Source organism: Zootoca vivipara, chromosome 1 (genome assembly GCF_963506605.1).
Source record: "Zootoca vivipara chromosome 1, rZooViv1.1, whole genome shotgun sequence".
Classification (NCBI taxonomy): Eukaryota; Metazoa; Chordata; class Lepidosauria; order Squamata; family Lacertidae; genus Zootoca; species Zootoca vivipara.
The window spans coordinates 116,510,213-116,531,685 of NC_083276.1; the positions used below are offsets into that span (position 1 = coordinate 116,510,213).

The window sequence follows — 21,473 nt, forward strand, 5'->3', positions numbered from 1 at the left end:
ATGATGGGGTGAGCGCCTGTTGCTCGGTCCCAGCTCCTGACCACCTAGCAGTTCAAAAGCATGTCAAAGTGCAAGTAGATAAACAGGTACCGCTCCAGCGGGAAGGTAAACAGTGTTTCCGTGCGCTGCTCTGGTTCGCCAGAAGCGTCTTAGTCATGCTGGCCACATGACCTGGAAGCTGTATGCCGGCTCCCTCGGCCAGTAAAGCGAGATGAGCGCCACAACCCCAGAGTCGTCTGCGACTGGACCTAACAGTCAGGGGTCCCTCTACCTTTACCTTTTACACTATGCAAAAAGTTTGATAAATTGAAGCTATTCCATCAAAAGGAAGCGATAGGAAACAGCCTACTGATTTGTTTGAAAGTAGTGAAGCCTGCCAGTATTAAATGCTTGCACACAGTTGAATAAAAGCTTCTGCCAATTTAACTTAAATCTTAGCAATTTTTCCGATAAGAACTGGATAGGTTGCATGCTTACCTCTTTCTCTATTTTAAGCAACTTCTTCACAGCCACCTCCTTGTCCTGTGATACCCATCGGGCTCGATACACACTCCCGAAACTCCCTCCGCCGCAGTTTTCAAAGAACTGCAAGTCATCAAATTTAATTTGCACAAATGAAGCACCGAGAGACAACATCTCATAATGACAAAATAACCACGGCAAAATCTGCAAGAAAAAAAGGGAGGGGGACAAAAAAATCTCGTTATGCTTTCATTGCCATGGTTCACCTATTCTGAACTTTCCCTTAATACGACAATGCAAACAAGATATGAATGGTATAAAAAGCTGTGCCACTCACACTATATATTCTGTCCAGACTCTTGAAGCTATTATCTGTGGAGAAACGGCTAAAAAATTCACCGCATTCTCTGCTATTTTCAGATGCTGGGACCACAGGAAAAGGCTCCGTGTATGTGTGCTCAGTGACGTACACTGTCAAAAGGAAAGCTCACTTGCAACTGTTAGCTTGCCTAGGAGTTCTGGAATCTGGGGTATGCTATGTATCCATGTCGTGATCACTTCTCGAGAAATATACATAACCTAAGCTCCTGAATATTCTGGCACAACAACTTTAGACCTCTCCAGACCAACAGCTCTGTCTGCAAATGTTCCCTAAGGTAGAAGCATTTGTTATATACGGCGGAGGGAAAAGTTGGCCAAAAGACAAGTCTGTTCCAGAAGTGGCTTAGTTGTGCCTCCAACAGCAAGTGCAAAATAATTTACCGTATCTTGCTTGCAACACACAAAAACCCTAAGAGTATGTGAAGGCACACTTATTCTTTCTTATTCTTTATTTTAAAGAAAAAAGAATAAGAGATATCATATTTCTTGCCAGCGGAACAGAACATTCTTGTTCTAAGTCACGGGGGCTCTTCAAATAATCTTTAATATTATTATCCAGCCGATTGCTGGATCACTTAAGAAGACTGACCCCTGACCAAAAAAAGTCATCAAGCTCAAAAATCCACATATGTCAGGTTCATGCTGAAATCAAAGTCTAAAAGTAAGCTTTCAGGGGAAAGCCAGTGTAACTTTAAAAGCTGGCACAGGCTCACAGCGACTACATTTCTCTGTACAGTACATCCAACTTAAGAGATTTTTAAAAGTATAAAAGTAGCAGCCACATGGGCTCCTGTAGAAATTATTGCATTATTTTGCACAGAATAAGATGCTCTTGCGAATGCACAACTAACCTTTCAGCCTGAATTGGCCTCACTAGTTGAGAGAGACACTATGTGTGATCATTTTCTAGACACCAGGAAATCTCCACCAATTCCACACCTGTTCACACACCACTTAACATTAACCTGTGTGGTGCTGCTTAAAATAAATAAAGTTAACAGTTTGGAGAATTAGGTGATACAGTCCTGCCACAGCCTGTTTCTTGACAAAGATATATGTGTGCATAAGCATTGTGTTTTTAATTCAGAGCTTAGTTCTCTAGGGGGGAAAGGGGCCAGATTGAATAGTTCTAGATTCAAAATCCTCTTGCGTTTCCATGCCTGCTGCTGGCCAACAAAGTGGACTAGTACCATTATTTCCCTATTACGAAATGGGGAAGGGGCCAGAGTCCAAGTCAAAGTGACTTGCAAGAGCTGCTGATAGGAGTTTGCGACTCAAGTGAAGTTTCCAACTAGTGACTTGCAATGCAATTGAGTACAATGTTTGGTGCTTTGTATTAGCAAATAAAATGCTACCCTATCCTATGTAAGGATCTGTGAAACCTCATTGCAAACACTTAGGCACATGTCTAACTTTAGTTATATGTGTACCAAAGACAATGAATATTAGACACAACTGAATTTCCCCTATGTACACTCACACTACGGTTGTGTAAGTGCACACAAAGTTCAATTTCAGTTGACTCATCTTCATTTGAACCCAATCCCAACCCCAGCAATAAGCTCAGATGAAAAGAAGAAATAGAGCAAGATGTAATCAGCATATTGATGGCATATGCAAAACACACGATTCTGCAAGCTTCCATGGCTCCATATATAGATTGGAATAAGAGTACAGTAAGGATAAAATGGACCCAGCCAGGAATGCCACAACATTACCTACTGAGTCCCACAGCAGAAACAAGGGAACAGCTCAGTGAAAGAGCATCTGCTCTGCATGCAGATTATCTGAGGCTCAGGTCCTAGAATCTGCAGGTAAGACTCTCTCTGAATTAGTAGAGGTTGAACAAAGCCATCACGGCTACTAGCTGTTGATAGCATTATCTGCCCTGTTTTCTGCTGACATGACAGATGCAAAGAATTCGTGAAGCTTCTCTGCAGTCTCTTTATCCACCTCTGAACTCCCTCATCATCCAGGATCAGCACTAAAACTGGTCTAATTAATTATGGGCTGAAAAACCTCAACTATGCATTTGCAAGGGGGTCGGAACATCGTACCTACGGGACCGCCTCTCCTGGTATGCCCCGTGGAGGACCTTAAGGTCCACAAATAACAACATTTTGGAGATCCCGAGCCATAAGGTGGTTAGATTGGTCTCAATCAGGGCCAGGGCCTTTTCAGTACTGGCCCCGACTTGGTGGAATGCTCTCTTCACAGGAAACCAGGGCCCTGCGGGATTTGACATCTTTTCGCAGGGCCTGCAAGATGGAGCTGTTCCGCCTGGCCTTTGGGCTGGACTCAGGCTGACCCCTATGTTTTCCTCCCTTATGGTTTTGCTTTGGGCTACTTTAAAATGAGGCTGCATTTTAAAATTTAAAATTTAAACTGTATTTTAACCCGTATTTTAATTAATTGTTCTTCTTTCTTTTACGTCTTATTGTAATTTTATTGGTGTTAGCCGCCCTGAGCCCGGTTTTGACTGGGGAGGGTGGGGTATAAATAAAAATTTATTATTATTATGACCCACAGAGTCCCTTCCAACTTTATGATTTTGTGATCATAGTTACTTCAACCTTATATCGCTCTAAGCTACATCTTCTGTGACAATTTTCACGAGGAAGAAGGAGACAACATCCTGAACCTCTCAAGAGTTCCATGGTCCTGTCATTTGCTGAAATACAATTGGGAACTCCTAGCTCCTATTGTATGAGAACCATGGGGAAGGTTATGGAGATTGGCTTTGTTGCCTGCAGCAGATTAGTAACACATGATGTGCATTTGAAGGAATGGTTCTGTCATTATCCATCATATAAAGACATTTCTAAAGTATCCATCACCTTATGAAAAGGAAGTGCTTTGTTTTGGCAAGGTGACAGCTGCTTTATAAATGTCTCTATAGGATGGAATGAACTTCAATTTTGATCTAAATAAGTTAATGTGCCCCGAGACTTTTTATTTAAAAATACCCCCACACACTGCAAGATGTGAGCTTATGTTCTGTGGATTTGTTGAGAGTGATAGGTGAGTTTTTCACTTCCTGACAATTATTATTTTTATAGCTTAGAAAATGTTGTCTTCCGCACCAAGGAGAAAAGAATCCGAGACCTTTTGTTGCATTTTGTATTTCAATTTTAATGCCCAGCAGTCTATTGTCATATGTGCTTTGTATATCCAACTCTTTTAACAACAGCACGTTCAGTTCAATATAGTTAAATAGATGCTCAGTGGGTTCCTGTTATCTGATAGCTTGCCTTTATACCTACTCTAACTATAGGTTGCTCCAAAGTAAGAATAAGCCAGCATAGGAAAGAGGAAACCCTATGCACATTATAGTATAGCGGCAGGCTAAAAAGTTCCTTTTCTCCCTTTGGGAAGCTAAAGTTTGGCTCCTGGCTTCCTTGAAATATTATTTGCAGGGGGAGAAATACTGTTTTAAGATCTTAACCTTCAACAGAGATAGGAGCCAAACTCCAGGTTTGTACAGAGTGACTCATTTAGTTGTTGGTATATGGTTAATAAAAATTGTCACCTGGTAATTATGCAGTGAAGCTTTATTAATTCTGTTCTTTTTTTTCATTCTAGCACACAAAAGGGATTCGCTTTGCTACATTCTATGGGCTGGCTGGGCTTGGAAAAAAGCTGATTGCCTTTAAAAAGTAATGACTGCCTCTAGGTAATAAAGGAGGTAAGTTTTTATTACTTTAAAAAAATGCATTCTCTCTCCACATAAGACCTATCTATGTGCCACAACTGATGTTTGTTCATTAAAAAAAAACTATTGCCAGGTGGTAAATTTTGTGGGCTTCTTTGCAAAGCTGAACTTGAACCCTGGAGATGTGTGCCATTTTCCCCCTTCCAATGAAATCTATTGTTCAGAGTCAGGCATGGTTAAGGAAAACCTGTATGCTGTTGGGACTCCAGCTTCCATCATCCCAAGCCAGCGTGGCCAAGGGGCAGGGATGGTGGGAGCTGTTGCTAGGCTACTTCTGGAAGGCCAAAGTTCCCCCACCCCTGCCCTAAAAGGATCCCAATGCTTCCTTAAGAGGTTTATCTAAAATGGAAGGGAAAATTGCAACGGCAGCCAAAAATCCAATGGAACGAGAATTCACATTTTATGCATGCTTATGATTTCATAACACAATTATGTTATAACTGTGTTGTCACATATGGTTGCAGTTGAATATATTGTGCTTGCCATTGCGGCTCACAGAAGCCTCTTTCTGCACCCCTAATACTCATGGTGAACATGTGCAGAACGTGCTGTTTTGCCTGGCAATAGTGAACCTACATTCAGAAGGGCATTATGAACATTGATCATGGCCTATGCTACTATCCTGATCCATCTTCTATTTGGAGGGATGACGAACTGCGCACAAAAATGCCTAACCCAGCAAATGGTCGTTAACGAAGCAGACTGTGCATAGCCCCAGTCAGAAAATCAGCAGAATCTCCCTCTTCTAGACCTAGTCAGTAAATCTTCTAGACCTAGTCAGTAAATCAGTCCCCTGCTGATTTAGTGACTAGGTCTAGTCACAAATTGCAGTTTGGATCAGAGTTTAAGGCTTTTAGGCTGAAATCCTTACCCGGGGGTAAGTCCCACTGAACTCAATGGGATCATTTTTGAGCAGGCGTGTGTATTGAATTGTCCTTTTGGGTTGCTTACTTTCTGGTGTTCCTGGCATTTTTTGATTAACAATTTATTTACTTTTTAAACTGGGCATTATTATCACTGTATTTTACTGATCAACACACCTTAAGCGTAACTAAGATGGGCAAATGGGTCAAAATGATTTTTTTAAAAAAATACAGCAGCCAGTGCTGCTGTGGAAAAATCCAGTTTCCTCCTTTGCCCAAGCTTTCAGGCCTATGAAACCCTACATGGCTTGGAGCCACATATATCAGATGCCATTCTTCATCCGGTATTGAGGAAAGGGGCACAGCTTCAACCAGTCCTCCCCCCCCCCCATATGGTTATTCCAAAGGAGAAAGGTCTTCTTCAGCTGGAACTCACCAGAACTCAGTTCTGGCACCTCTCAGGTGGGTGCCATTGCCATTATAAGAGAACAAGGGAGGTGTTCATGGTGAGTTCTGGCATCTCTTTTTCTAGAAAAATAGTGCTGTAGAAATCATTTCCCATAAAGGCCCACTGAAGCTTGTGGTTGTTGCCAGTTCAGGAGTAAGGGGAAAGCTGAACATATACCTTCTGAGATGGTATCAAGATGGGTGCAATCGCCAGTGTTCTTTAAGGCATTGTTCTGAAATGAACACAGGGATGCTATGCCCCAAGAAAATATATGTCAGCCATACTTCGAATTCAGTAACTACAAGTAAGCTATCACAGGATGATCACCGCTCAGACGCTTCCCAATTTCTGTTCAAACTCATTTTGTCATAAACTGACACAGATTTTTTTACACCCATGCCTTGAAACATATTGAAGTTCCGACTTTTGTAAACAGACTAATAATAACACAAAATATTGTATTTCCAATTGCATTTTCTTCCTCACTTTAGAGTTGCGCCTTTTGGCTTAGCACCAAACTATATCCAAGCTAAGTTGTAGGAAGTGCGCATAGCACAGTGCAAACCTAAGCAACCTTACTGAGGAGTAAGCCCCTCTAGGTTCAGTGGGACTTACTCTCTAGTATGCAAGTTGCAGTATGGCACCTTTTGTTTACCATTTCACAGTCAATTTAGTGACTGTAAATGAAAAGCTCGCTAAATGTAAGACATCCTATCCCAATATATCACTGTGTATCTGCAAACTGTAAAAACCATGTATTTTAACAGAGTGCCACATCCATGACATTACATCCACACATAGCTGACTATAATAATAATATTAACTCATTTGGAATTGTAACATTCAGTCACCCAATTCTCCAGGTATCCAAGAATTAAATTCTCCTATTTCCAGCTTAGATCTTTAAAATAAAAAGCAATAAAGCAAGGCACTTTGCAGCTTTCAGTGATTCCTTTGGAAAGGCATTGTGCCAATGTATTGCCAATAAAGCAGTAACTACATTTGTGCTAGCTTAAAATATACAGCAGAATGTGCCAAGTTTCCTTATTTGGGAAAGAAAACACAGTTCTGTGGCTTTCGAGGACTTTGGCCATCCATTTTTAGATTCACGATTTCGTATCCCTATACAGTACTGCAATTCATCTCTTGGGATTTCAAATGTGGCCCCATTCCAAGCACCTTGAAACAAAATGAACTCACTATTCCTCTAAGTGGTGGATAGGAATCTATGCAGTATAATGGTGCTAATATGCTACAAAAGGCACAAGAAAGCCTGGATTTCTTAGCAAACACAGCTCTGTTTCAGCCTAAGCAAATCTGAGAAAACGTATTACGACTGGTCATCTTTTCTTCTCTCTTTTCCTCTCCTGCTCATTTCCCTACCCTCAACCCCATTCATGGATCCTGCTACCTTCAGCAGCTGCTCAACAGCAGAGATAGGTAGATGAATCTCTTCCTGCTAATGGCTCTACCAAAAAAAAAGTTTAACCAGACAATTCTCATGTTGTAAAGCAACCTGCTGCAGGCACAAGTACCTTGCCAGAAAGAAAAAAAGAAAACGTATTACAAATTTTCTCTCCAGTTTTCCCGAAAGCTTAAGTTGCAAAAAAAACAAACAAACCCCAAAATGAGGCTGATCAGCTAAGAACAACAGAAGCAACACTGCAATCTGGGAGCAAGCCTCCTTAAAATCAGTAGCAATTAGTTCTGAGTAGAGGTGTATAGGAGTGTACAGTAACACATAAAATGAGGACTGGTAATGTTTTGTTTGGGTGTGCAAGGATGCAAAGGGGGGTTACTCTTTCGTTGTCAAGTTTGTTTGTTTTTTTTCACTTTTTTAAAAGCTTCCAAAGTAATCACTTTGAACATACCTTTCTTATTATACAAGGGTAGAAGTTACAAAAAGTTTTAAGCAGAAGGGATGTGCTGGTACCAACAGCAGTTATGGTGGTTAAGAGAGCATGGTATAGGTGCCTTCAGGCGACAGTATTTTGCAGGAGAGAGCACTGTTTGAAATTAACCAGTGGCCAGGCACATTTTGCACCTAGATTTCGGCCACTTGTGACCAAGTGAAGATGCCTGGGTGCCAGGATGGCATCTGGCATCTTCACCAGCTGAAAGTGCATGCCTGGGTATCCTTGGATCTTGACTGCTTTCACATACTAATACCCCATCCTGTTGAATTCTACCAGTCATATTTTACCTGCACAATCAGAATTAATTTCTGTGCAGCCAGAGCAGTCACCATCAAGAAAAGAGGTCGGAATAGGCCAATATATATGTAGACTGCCCCTGGATCAAGTGACTTTTATTCTTTAAGTTCTCAAAGTTTTTAACCTAGCTCAAGGTTGTCATCTGAACTAGCCAGATGTTTAACTGATAATCAACCACAGTCGGCCCATCATTTGAAAAATGAAACTTTCAAGCCGTCTTGCCCCAAAATGGCAACTAGACATTCCAGTTTGGCAACTTTAACCTTGGTTTAAGGAGCCATTTGACACCTAGCTTATATATCCAAGTTTCTAACACGGGGAGGGAGTCAAGTGCCTACCGGAACTTTGGGATTTGCCCTAGCGCAACAAATCCAGGTGTTTTGGGGGGTTTTTTAAATGGACTTTCTGCACTTTGGAAAGCAACAGGGAAACCCAATGGAAAGTGTGAAGTGATCAAATGATTAACAGGAAGCTGTGTAAACACCCTACAAGCAACTTGGGATGAATGCTTGTGGTCATATAACCACCCTGTAAACAAATCAGAACAAATGCTCAATAAGCACTGCAGCACACACTTTCTGCCGGCAAATCAGAATTCTCAAAAAATGGGTTGGCCTGCAGCAGCTCCTATGCGCTGCAAATGCTGTGCCCCTTCCACACTGTCTCAGCCCCTCGCTTATAAATATCTTTGCAGTTCATAGAAGAGACTCACTAACACTCTCATGAAGCTTTAGGAATCACATGAAAGCCCAGACATTTTAACAAGAACAGGGACTATATATGATTTGTATAATGAATAATGTTTTTTTTTAAAAAAAATGAATGCAATTTTAAAATGCCATCTTAGCTGTGCTGCCTGCTGCTATTACAATTTTACAGTTTTTGAGTAGGCAACTTTAAAATGTTTGAGGTTTGTTTATTATTTTCATATTTCCGCTCTTAGGAATTTTGTTTTAAATTAAAATGAATCAAGCAGGCTATAAATACTCAGCACCATATCTATTCTTGTTTATTCTACACATAAGGATTACTGAATTATTTGAAACATTTAAGCCCTTGGGGAAAAAGACTACATGAATATTAAAAGTATATAGTCCATATGTACATGTCTCAAAGCATATAGGTAAGTCCAATAAATGTGTGAGGTATCAATGATTCAAAGTTATTTTAGCTGTTCCGAGTTTTAGCTTAAAGCAAGTATGAGGAGCTTCCTTATTCTTGGAAAAGACTATAATCTCTGACCAGTAGTCCATAGATTCGAAGCAGGCACAGGTAAAGCCTGCTTCGGGCCAAAAAACTATTCAGCGTTTTTTCCAAACATTGTTCAGCAATTGAGAACAGAAGTTGAATCAAAAAATGACCAAAGGTCACAGAAAATTTGGGTGAAATCCTGATGTGAACATCCTTATATTCTACAAGTCATTTTTCCAGTGGTCTGCCATCTGCAGCCTCTTTGGGTGCCTGTGTTTCCTCTTAAAAAACAAAACCATGACATCCTCAGCTACGCTTTCTTGCAAACAAGGTGGGGAGGCTGCCTACTATGTACCTGGCAGCTGTGCCGTAAAAAAAAAGTTGAGGTCTTTTAAAGTGAACTACATTTAAATCAACAAGGTGGAAATAGTTCTTTAAAAAGAAAGCTAACAGGAAGGGCTTCCCTTAAACACAAAATCAATGAGTACACCAATCCCGGGTTTCTATCCAACACAGTGCTGTGTAACTGTCCCAAAAGTGCAAGGATTTATTGCTTGTGCAATGGAACTTTCCCTCCCTCTTCTCCCTGTGGCCTCGGTCCAGTATACCTGAAGGAGCATCTCCACCCCCATCGTTCAGCCCTGACACTGAGGTCCAGCGCCAAGGGCCTTTTGGCGGTTCCCTCACTGTGAGAAGCCAAGTTACAGGGAACCAGGCAGAGGGCCTTCTCGGTAGTGGCACCCACCCTGTGGAATGCCCTCCCACCAGATGTCAAAGAGAACAACAACTACCAGACTTTTGGAAGACATCTGAAGGCAGCCCGGTTTAGGGAAGCTTTTAATGTTTGATAGATTTTAATATTTTGTTGGAATACGCCCAGAGTGGATGGGGAAGCCCAGCCAGATGGGCAGGGTATAAATAATAAATTATTTATAATTTATAAATATAAATTATTGTTTTTATTATTCCTTGCCCTCCCCAAATCTGCTAGAAAACCTAGAACAGATTTAAGGGATGCACTGAAGGAGAAGGGGAGGTAAGGAATCCCACTGCAGAAGTGTAGATTCTTGAACTGATGTGACAATTACTTAGTGCCACATTGGATTAGGATACAAGCCTCAGGTTCTCAGCAGCCAGCCTTCCTGGCTGCCCTGCATCAATTAAAAGTTCTGGGGGAAATTAGCCCCATGTTGCTTTAAAAAAAAAAAATTCAAGCAAGCAAACAAAGCATCAAACTAAAAGTAATAATAAAAAGAGTCCTAAAAGCTGAAAGAATAAAATCACAAGATAATAAAATAATAATCATAGAAAGCTTTAAAAATTATAATGAATGGGCTAACATATATTCTGTAGTGGACTACAAAGTACATGTTTGTACTAAACAATCATGAATGTTGCCAAATTAACACATATTTAGTGGGAATGCACCAAGTCATGAGCTTGTTAGGTCATATAAATTACAAACAGCCCCAAAGCAGAAGCACAATTGGAGGGGTCCGCATCACCCCCGGCAGCGTGTATTTTACGAGTCATTTTGTCGGAAATGGCAATGAACATGACATTTTAAAACCATAGTTCTGTATAACAACAAGTTGTGTCCTTTCATCCCAGAGAGATCATTAGACGAGCAGCAACCAGCAGACACGGAATTAATTGTTGACAAGTAAGATTAGCATTGGTGCTATCAAAAATAGATAAGAGTCGTGACTCCAAGGAGACCTGTTTGCCAACGATGATGCCAATTTCTGCTACAACTGGTTTCCAGAACTTGTGTACATAGTTACATCCCCATCACATATGGCAGTATGTTCCTAGTCGTACTTTACAACCCTGCCGGCACAAGAGGGAACTAGATCTTACAATATAAGATAGCCGGACCAGGGTTAAAAACTGGTGGCCTTCAAATAAGTATCCCTAAAGTCAGCAGACATGGACCTAAAGGGACGAATCTCGGAGGTATAAAATCTGGTCCACGCATGTGGGTTTTTCAGGTGAGTTGTGCAAGCAGGTGGGGGGGAGGATGCAGAGAAACGCTTCCTTAAGAGAAAACACACCAGCAATGGCCACCTCACAATAATTAGGTCAAGTGCACCCAGTGAAATTCTCATGAGCCTTAAGGAAGAGACAGGGAAACTGTGTGTGTGTGTGTGTAGGCCCAGCCATCAGTACTCTCAGGCAGCTGCAAAGGGCCTGAACCCCAGTAACCAGGCCCACTGGTACTGATGCAGGCCCTGAAGCCTGGGGCCTGATGGTGGCAGCAGCAGTAGAAAGCAGACATTTTAATTTCTCTCTAGTGCCCTGACATGCCATGGCTTCCTTTGCGGCTATAACAAATGCCCTCTTACTTCGACCATTTGCATTTCCATGTTATCAGCTCTTTTGTGTTTTGTTTACCTAGGACCAAGTCCATGAGGGTACCATCACCTAAAACTCAGTAGGCTTTACTTCCAAATTAACCTGCCAAATATCAGGCTGTCAAAATTTCAGGATCTATTATCAGGGCTTCCCCTCCCCCCCCCCCGATGGAACTTGCAGGAACTCAGTTCTGGCATCTCTCAGGTGAGCGCCATTGCCATTCTAAAAGAACAGGTGAGTTCCGGCACCTCTTTTTCTAGAAAAATAGTACTGCATTCTTTGTTAATTTTGGGGCATTCTGTTACTTAAAAGGCCAGAATGCATTCTTTACACACACTGTCAAAAGTGGTGGTGATGGTGGGAAATACCGCTTAGCAGAAGCAAACTTTGGGGAGTAGGCCTACACGGAGCAAGGGGGTGTCCCCAAACCAGAGCTAAATACCCAAGTTTTTCCTTGCTCGCTTGCCTTTTTTGTTTCTAAACTGGTTCCACTCCAGCTGCTGCTGCAAACTTTTCGACATCCCTACGGGACTAGAAACCCAAAACGAGATTAGCCGCGAGGATGAGGAATGCCCGAAACCCAGAATATGACAGGTGGCTTGAATCATCCCTGCGCTCATTCCAAGGGCGGCGCTGCACAGGTATGCGCAATCCTGAAACCCAGGCGGCAGCGACGGAAGGGCCTGCGGAAGCTGCTGCCCTTCTGCAAACTTCCCAGCAAGTTACTTTTTTAAAAGAGAGGAAAGGCGTGTGTGTCGCCAAAGCGGGAACAGGAGAGGGTTTGTGTGTGTTCGTGTTCGAACTAAACGCAGAGATGCTTCCAAGAGCAGGAAATGATCCTTTCAACTTGCTGAGAAACTTACATAAAACCTCTTGGCAGGCAAAGGGGGCTGCGCAAGCGAGACTGCAGCGCTCCCTCCAAGCGCCTGAGGCCGGCTTCAGGGAGGAAAAGAGGACTCCCTTTTCTTTTTCCCCGCCCGCCCAGACCCCATATACCGTAGGGCGGCCTGTTGCGCAAAGTGGTTTATTCTCCAGTTCCAAAAGCGCAAGCCCTCGGCAACCCTCGGCGGGGTCGCTCGCCTTTTGGCGCTCAACTGTGCCAAGCGCGCGCCTCCTCCTCCTACCCTCGAGGCAAACCAAGCGAGGAATACGCTCGCTCGCGCCCGCCATATCAGTTCCAGACGTTCTTGGGGGACGCGCGTTCATCTCCTCGCAACCCGCCGCCGCCGCCGCCCCCCCTTCCCCTTTCCCACCCAGTCAGGAGAAACACCCGGGCTGCTTCTTCTCCTCCAGCGAAATCTCCACCCACCACCACCACAACGCTGAGCTCCGCCAGGCTTTGCAAGCAGAGCGCGCTTCCCTTACCTTCCTGGAGGGACCCGCCGAAAAGGGAAGCGGCCAATTTGTCCCGAGGAGCAACTCCGCTTTCACCCCGCAGGACCTCGGCTTGCTCCCCTGGGCGCGCGAGAGAGCGTGTGAATGCGAGTGTGCGTGCCCTGTCTCTCCCACGCTTCCGGTTAATGTCACAAGGAGTCACACACAACAACCTAGCCTCCCAAGTACCTTCCGAGATTGCAAGAACAGCACCACCCCGCGCCCGGCCAGGCTAGGAGCTGAGGGGCAAAGAAAGCACGTCCCGCCCACTTGGCGGCTGGCTCCGAGGCAACTGCGGAGTTTCCCCACAACACTGGGGAGGCGAGGGCGACGACGTTAATCCCTCGCGCTCTTTCCCGTCCCCAGCCCACCGATACGGGGGACGGGGAGGGAGAAAAGATACTCGAGAGAGCCAACTTTATATTTAGCCCAACTAAGCCCCTGTCAAATTCGAAGGGAAGAGCCCAACAGAATAGAAAAAACTGCATCTCAGTCTCCACAGAAATGTTTAAATGTCCTGTTCCGGCCTCGTTTGCAAATCAATGCAGACTAACTTACTGTTTTATAAGTACTGCTGAGGCGAGGTCATTTGCGTGTGTTTTTAAGTGCACGTTTAGAGGGGAAAAATATTTCCCCAAGATTTCCTGGCAAATGGCACCAGCTTTGTTTCTCATTCAAGCATAAACAGCTACAAAAAAAAAAAATCTGCGGGAGAACCTATATTTGATATAAGGAGACATGTACATTGCCATGGTGTGGCTAAAAGCTCCCAGGTTGCTCTAATCAAGTGCATTTTTAGTACTTGTGCTTTTGGATTCGACAAAAATTAGAAGGGAGACATGAACATATTTCTGTTACTTCAATCTAAGGGCCAAACTTCTAGTTGCACCATTTGCTCTCTTGAAGGCGACACAAAATAACTGGTCAGGGTTTTTTTTTTGGAAAGAAAAAGCACCCATGCAACCTTCAGTCTGAATGTGCTCTCAATTCAGGTGGGGGGGTCTACTGAGAAACAACACAAACAAGCTGTTATTTGCCCCCAGATATGCCGTTTTAAAATACAACTGTGTAATGCACACTACAACATTAAATAAAAAACCAAAGTAGCACCATTCCCACCCCCCTCCTATTCTTAATGTAATAATTATGTAGGCTGGGGTGTAACTCACAGAACTTGATTCACCACATGGCATGCCTACCCAGCAGCAGACAGAAATTGTTGGCTTTGATTTGGTTTGTCAGTGTTTCTCAGGTGTTTTCAATGTGGGGGTGGGGGGATTTCTAGAAGAGGGCCTTCCACTCCTTTGTGTGCAGGCAGCAAAAGCGGGCAACCTTTGGCTCTTGGCCTTATTATTATTATTATTATTATTATTATTATTATTATTATTATTATTTAACTTTGTATACGGCCCTGTACCCGCAGATCTCAGGCTGGTTCACAACATAAGGTCATGTGGCTCCCAAATTAATACAAGTGACAAGGAGGGGAAAGGCAACGGCAGAGAGATTTCAGCTGAAGGAGTGCTATTTTTAATGCAAATAAGTTTATAGGGAATTTTTAATTTCATCTACTGCGTCCACCTATTGGTGCTGATGTAGTATATGTTGCTGTTGTTAATTCTGCTGCCTGGTCTTTGACCTCAGTCAAGATTGATTGATTGATTATTGATTGATTGACTGACTGACTGACTGAACGTCAGAGAGACAGAGAAAGGGATGATGCAAATACAGGTAAAAGACAGTCTCTTGGTTCTGCCCCTGGCCATTGTTGACTTTGGACCCTGACTCCTATCGGCCTGTGTTGCCTGACCAAGCGATTGTGGTACTGCTGCTGCATGCAAGTATTTGTGGACTGAGGTGTTGAACAAAGCCAACATTTGAATTGTAAGAGAAGAATAACAGTGACTCTGTCCCTGAATCACCTGTCACTTCTTGGATCTTTGTGCTTGACCTTGAGGTCACTAGGCCTGCTCCAAAGCTTTGACTACCAGTCATTTACAGAGTTGCTAAGTAAACGCAGTTATCAGTAGCAGTTGGTGGGGCAGCCTTGCTTATCTGGCTTCCAGATGCAGTACCCAAGATGGGAGAGGCCGCAGGGCTGTTGGTGTGGCTGCTGCAGCAGCAGGTGCATCAGAATGGCTCAGCTGCTGCACCAACATCACTTCCACCTTGTCTTGGTTACCAGAAGCCACCTCTGCATTAGGAAGCCAGGTAATCAAAGCAACCCCACTCTGCACTGCTGACCGCTCCTGGGAACAATGCACCACAATTTGGAAGGGTCTCTGTAACGAAATAACCCTAGGATGATATATTTGGTCACAGCCTGGATGTATAAGGGTTAATGCATCTCCTACCCTGAGTTACATCACATGCTTGGGGGGGGGCGGGGTTACGAACATTCTATGAGGAGAAAATGGCAGTTAGTGACAGTTGACAGTTGGGGGGAGAGAGAGGGAGGTGAAGCCGGAGAGTGTGAGCGTGGGTGAGGGTGGAATAGGTTTATAGAGTAGTGTTAGGTGAGGAATTAGTGAGGTTTGAAGTTATATGTTTAACAAGAAGAGTTCCAATGAAACCACATGCTTGTACACATGAACCTTGAATGCAACCATTAAGTTCATAAGCCATTAAATGTTAAATTAAAGTTCCATCTGTACTATCTTCTGTGTGATCTTTCCAGCAGAGGTATCTATGGCTCATCTGGTGGGGATACTCATTAAAAGGACAAAACCCCTTATCTAAGGCAGAAAGGATAGGTTGTTGTCCCTTGAGTGCACCGAGAGGAGGAGGAAGAGGGAGACTGGTTCGAGGGTAACACAAAGTTTCCTCAGGTGGGAGGAAAGCTTCAAGTGGGGGAAAGCTCGAATGAGGAGAACCCCTTACTGTTGTGTACATTAAGAATAGTCTCATATTTCCCCTCAGAGCTTAAAAGAAACCGTGCCACATTTTAGGCTGGAAGAGCACTTTCATTTACCTTTAAACCCCAAGCGTTGTGAGGGGGTTTATAAGGAGAATAACTGGGATAGTGGGAGGTGAACTTTACCTCAGGACATCCCCATTAAAGCCTTGCACAATATGAGAAGTAGGTTGTACAGTAAAGACGGAAAGTAGAGGCATTTCGTCACAGTCTCCAATGCATGGTAACCAGAGTGAAGTTGGACATGAGGATGGTGTTCTAAAAGTGGGTGTGTGGTTGTTGTTGATTTAACACCTGCCCGCTTCCTGCTGGGGATTAAACTTTCAGTGACAGGTCCCACCACCACCACATTTGCAGAGGGAAACCATTAGTCTAATCCACTACCTTGTTTTAAATCCTCCTGAAAAAATTATCAGTGCTTTGGTGCTAATTTATCTTATGGTGTTGTTGTTGTTTAGTCGTGTCTGACTCTTCGTGACCCCATGGACCAGAGCACGCCAGGCACTCCTGTCTTCCACTGCCTCCCACAGTTTGGTCAAACTCATGCTGGTAGCTTCGAGAACACTGTCCAACCATCTTGTCCTCTGTCGTCCCCTTCTCCTTGTTCAGGGTCTTTTCCAGGGAGTCTGGAAGACTTCCAGGAAGAGACTTCCTGGAAAAGACTTCCAGGGAGTCATAAGATTTTTTTAAAAAGCCAAATTTATCTTATGATACAGATGTTTATATGCAATTTTGCCTAATATGCACATTCTTGCAGAACACTTTCCAATAGAATTCATCTTTGTATGTTATTTTCACTGATAGTACAGTACCCGGTACGTGTATTTTTGTGCACATCACTTGGCTAGAGAAATGCAAAATTAATAGAAGTGCTAATTAAGATGGCCTGTGTTTGGATCCACATGTTCTCCCGGAAAGTGCAACTTAAGTAGGCCTGCCTTTAAACAGCCAAATGGAATTCCCCCCTGATCTTTATAAACGCAAGTAACTGAGAAAACTTCAGTTGGTACAAAATATGCTTGCTAACTGACATGGTACATTGAACATAAACTATGCCAGCACTGTGCCATTTTTTTTGTGGTATCCGTTTTGGGGGCCCAGTTCAAAGAACTGATTTTGACAGTGCTAATTTCTAGAAAAAGAGGTGCTGGAGCTCACCATGAACGCCTCCCTTGTTCTCTTAGAATAGCAATGATGCCCACCTGAGAGGTGCCGGAAGTGAGTTCATGTGAGTTCTGGCTGGAAAAAAGCCCTGGGTTTTGACATGGGCGTAGCCAAGTGGGGGGTAGCAGACAACTGCCCCCCCAATCAATACAAATCAATACAAATCTAAGGTTCTCCCCCCAACAAAAGCCTGCCCCCCTTAAGAAAAATCCTGGCTACGCCCATGGGTCTTGGCCTCATGAAAGATCACTTCTCCCTCTCTCCTCATGCACCACCTACCCAGACCCTGACATCTTCATCTGAGGCCCTTATTCAATGGCCTCCTGCCAAGTGAGATAAGGGCCTTACTGGTAGTGGCACCCACCCTGTGGAACGTCCTCCCATCAGATGTCAAGGAAATAAACAACTATCTGACTTTTAGAAGTTTTTAATGTTTTATTGTGTTTTTAATATTCTGTTGGGGGCTGCCCAGAGTGGCTGGGGAAACCCAGCCAGATGGGCAGGGTATAAATGATTATGATTAGCCTCCGAGGGAAGGAGTTTTATTTATCAATGGCAACTTGATAGCTTCCCATATTTAACATCCAACTCTCTTTATTTCACATACACACAAAGCACAACACAGAGAGAAAACTCATTCTTCCTGTGTGGTAGGAGATGTGAGCAGCAGGAATTTAGAAACTTTCTCTCCCCGCAACCTCTCTCTCCACACTCCTCGGCTGGGTGAAGGGTCTGGGGAGAGGCTGGCAGGCTAAATGGGAAGCCCCTAGACTGGAAGTTCCCTTCTCTGCCCCTCGTATCACCCTACTGATGTTTATTACTGGCTGCTGTTACTACAGGAGCAGCTGTGGCCTTTTTGACTCACCAATATAGATATCTGGGTATTCATATCTTAGGAAAAATGTTGCATGGCTGTTGTCTCAGATACCGTGACTATTCTGCTCACCTCTCTCCACCACCTCCCCACACCTTTTAGTTTGAGGCAACTGTGAATTTATTCAAGCAACTTGCTAATATATTGACACAGAACACTCTGATGCACAGGTAGTTGCCTCAGCCTCATTTCATATTTAAATCCTCAGGGAGGACTCATAAATAATGTTAAGGATGCCAAGGCCAGTTTTTAAACGCAAGCCAGGCGGTTTTCTGAATTTTATCCACCATGCCAAATATCAAGCTATTTCCCAGTCTGGATTGTGAATAGCTTGAGATCAGTCATTCAAACGGCAATGCAATAAAATACAACATAAGAAACAAAAGAAAAAACACAATTAACATCAACACGAGCGGTTAATATAATGGATGTGCCATCTCCCATCTTCACAAACACGTCACCAACTGAATGCAGACCATAGGGGTTCTGGGTTCCTACCTCACTGTTCCAAATGTGGCTTGCCCTGTTTTAACATTGCTTCTGATTGGCTATAGCAAATGCCACAAGAACTGGACGCCACATATAGATGCAAAGAAAGAAGTTCCCCTAAAGATTAGGGTGGTCACATAACGCAATACCAAAAAGAGAGAGGAAAGATGTCATTAAAATAATATGACACAGCAGGACACAGATTTGTGTAACACTTGCATATGATAATTCACGTGAAGTCCGGAGGGTGGTAACATGAGAACAGGCCTTTTCTGTAGTGACTTCCCATTTGTGGAATGCTCTCCCCAGGGATGTTCGTTGGGCGCCTTTATTATATCGTTTTAGGCACCAGGTGAAAACGCTCCTCTTCAACCATGGCTGATTAATATCCTACAGCATTTTAAAGAAACTCTGTGCATCACGAGTGTCTGCTAAGTGCTGGATTCCATCAATGGTGTCTCTGAAAAAATTTACACATCACTTGGGAAGACAGGCGAACTAATATCAGTGTACTGGAAGAAGCAAAGATCACCAGCGTTGAAGCAATGATTATTCAACATCAACTTCGTTGGTCTGGTCATGTTCTGCAGATGCCTGATGATCGTCTTCCAAAGCAACTACCGTACTCTATTCCGAACTTTAAAATGGAAAGTGTTATGCTGTCTCAAGGCAAATCTTTAAAAATGTAGTACAGTCATATTACAATTAGATTAAATCATCCCTCCTGATAGTTGGGTTTGCACCCCAGTAACATGTATCCCCTGTAGAACGGTGTGCTGTGTTCAGAAGAAGCCTGGAGCATGAGAACAAGATTAATAGGCAACAGATTTGGTTTCTAATACCCCCCCCTTTTTTAAGCCATGCAGAAGTTAAAACCATTTTATCCTTTAATATTTCCACTAGTATCACAGTTTGTAGTTGATGGCTTTACTCAGCTGGCAGTTACTCTTACATTGTAAATATTTCCAAACATATTCCTAATCTTATATATAGCCCTCATGCTAGTTCTTATATTAAACTTTGAGATCCAATAGTGTTAAATTGCTGTTCTAATTTCAGAGTGGCTTTCCTCTGTGGTGCAATGTGGGTTTTAACATCGTTCGCCTTGTTTTATGAATTTACTCTGAGCGTCTCATTGTTTCATCCATTTGTGTTGTCTAATCTCTAATCTAATAGTAGAATCTTGCCGACACATTTTTGTGTGATCTGCATAACATGAAAAGATGCCGGAATGCTACTTCTTTCCATTTAGCATGTGTGCGTCTTTTTAAAATAAATTAATAAATATTAAGTTGTTATCCAACACATATTTGATATGTAGCCTCCCTAGAAATACATGTGGGCTGGGGTACAGGTATAAAAAAGGGAAAAAGAAAACAAATCATAATACAACAGGCATATCCATGAAGCAACAGAAAAGGTTCTGGGACTAGGCCTTGGGTAGGTGTAGCCAACTTTGTGGCGAAATTAGAAATAATAATAATAATAATAATAATAATAATAATAATAATAATAATAATACCCCATCCATCTGACTGGGTTTCCCCGGCCACTCTGGGTGGCTTCCAGCACATATAAAAGATAATAAAATATCAATAATTAAAAACTTCCCAATGCAGGGCTGCTTTCAGGTGCCTTCTAAAAGTCAGATAGTTGTTTATCTCCTTGATATCTGAAGGGAGGGCGCTCCACAGTGAGGGCGCCACTGCCGAGAAGGCCCTCTGCCTGGCTCCCTGTTGCTTCTCTTCTCGCAGTGAGGGAACCGCCAGAAGGCCCTTGGTTCTGGACCTCAGTGTCTGGGCTGAAGACGTTCCTTCAGATATACTGGGCTGAGACCTAGATGGTATGGCTCAAGGGTCAGGAAACTTTTTCAGCAGGGGGCCGGTCCAGTGTCCCTCAGACCTTTTGGGGGGCCGGACTATATTTTGAAAAAATAGCGCTGTGGGTTAAACCACAGAGTCTAGGGCTTGCTGATCAGAAGGTCGGGGGTTCGAATCCCTGCAACGGGGTGAGCTCCTGTTGCTTGGTCCCAGCTCCTGCCCACCTAGCAGTTCGAAAGCACATCAAAGTGCAAGTAGATAAATAGGGACCGCTCCGGCGGGAAGGTAAACGGCGTTTCCGTGTGCTGCTCTGGTTCGCCAGAAGCAGCTTTGTCATGCTGGCCACATGACCTGGAAGCTGTCTGCGGACAAACGCCGGCTCCCTCGGCCTATAGAGCGAGATGAACGCCGCAACCCCAGAGTTGGACACGACTGGACCTGGTGGTCAGGGGCCCCTTTACCTTTACCTAATAATGAACTATGCCCCACAAATAACCCAGAGATGCATTTTAAATAAAAGGACACAGTCTACTCATGTAAAAACATGCTGAATCCCAGACCGTCCGCCGGCTGGATTTAGGCGGCGATAGGGCCGGATCCAGCCCTCAGGTCTTAGTTTGCCTACCCATGGTATGGCTCCTCTAGGAAGGTCTCAGTGTGCTGTATGGTGCTAGAGGTCGTTAAGGGTAACCTAGCCATCTTTATTTCTCATGGATGCTATTCCAAGACTAGCAATATTGTGAAGAGCAGTCAATGAGGATGCTACATCTTTCTTCAGATTAGGGTTCCACATGAGTGAGGAGTCAAACAGAGCTTCTCCAGCACTGAAAATGCGTGAGGGGACAGTGGAGTCCCCCAACTAGCCCAGGCCACTCTGCTGCTATGAATTGCAGTATTCATGCACCAGTCACCACAATTCATGTGTTCAGCAACTATGTGAATCTGAGGAAGCACTAGGAGCTTGCGAGGAGAATCCTGGGCTGATGAGGATTCCCTGTTGTTGGAGAAGCCCTGTGTGTGTTTGCGCACTAGGATGTGCTTCTACGATTACCAAGCGCATTGCTGGGGTGGGGTACGGTATGGCTAGCCCTCACACTGGCAAGTTGGCAAGTGGAAATAGCTGACGAGATCCCATGGCTGCCTCATGCATGCTTTCAACAACCCCGTTGTTCTTGGCCAAACAAGTGTTATAACAAGGCCTTATGTCAGGCTT

At 43.6% G+C, this 21,473-nt stretch overlaps 1 protein-coding gene across 6 annotated transcripts in view; it reads right to left on the minus strand.

The window, feature by feature from the left end:
• The window catches only part of MAP3K20 (mitogen-activated protein kinase kinase kinase 20), a 342,609-nt gene extending 329,263 nt beyond the window's left edge, over positions 1–13,346 (minus strand). For 3 of the 6 annotated variants that reach the window (XR_009558438.1, XR_009558437.1, XM_035135169.2), the window contains exons 1-2: positions 12,991–13,346; positions 478–666 (exon numbers count right to left, since the gene is read on the minus strand). Coding sequence is in view for 4 of the 6 variants with exons in the window: in XM_035135169.2 (XP_034991060.2) it covers positions 478–636 (159 nt within the window). In the remaining 2 variants the exon portion in view is untranslated. Of the gene's footprint in view, positions 1–477; positions 667–799; positions 4,748–5,854; positions 6,315–12,990 lie in introns of those variants that run through there. The other 3 variants (XM_060281103.1, XM_035135177.2, XM_060281104.1) reach the window with 3 other exon arrangements.
• Between the last annotated feature and the right edge of the window lie 8,127 nt (positions 13,347–21,473).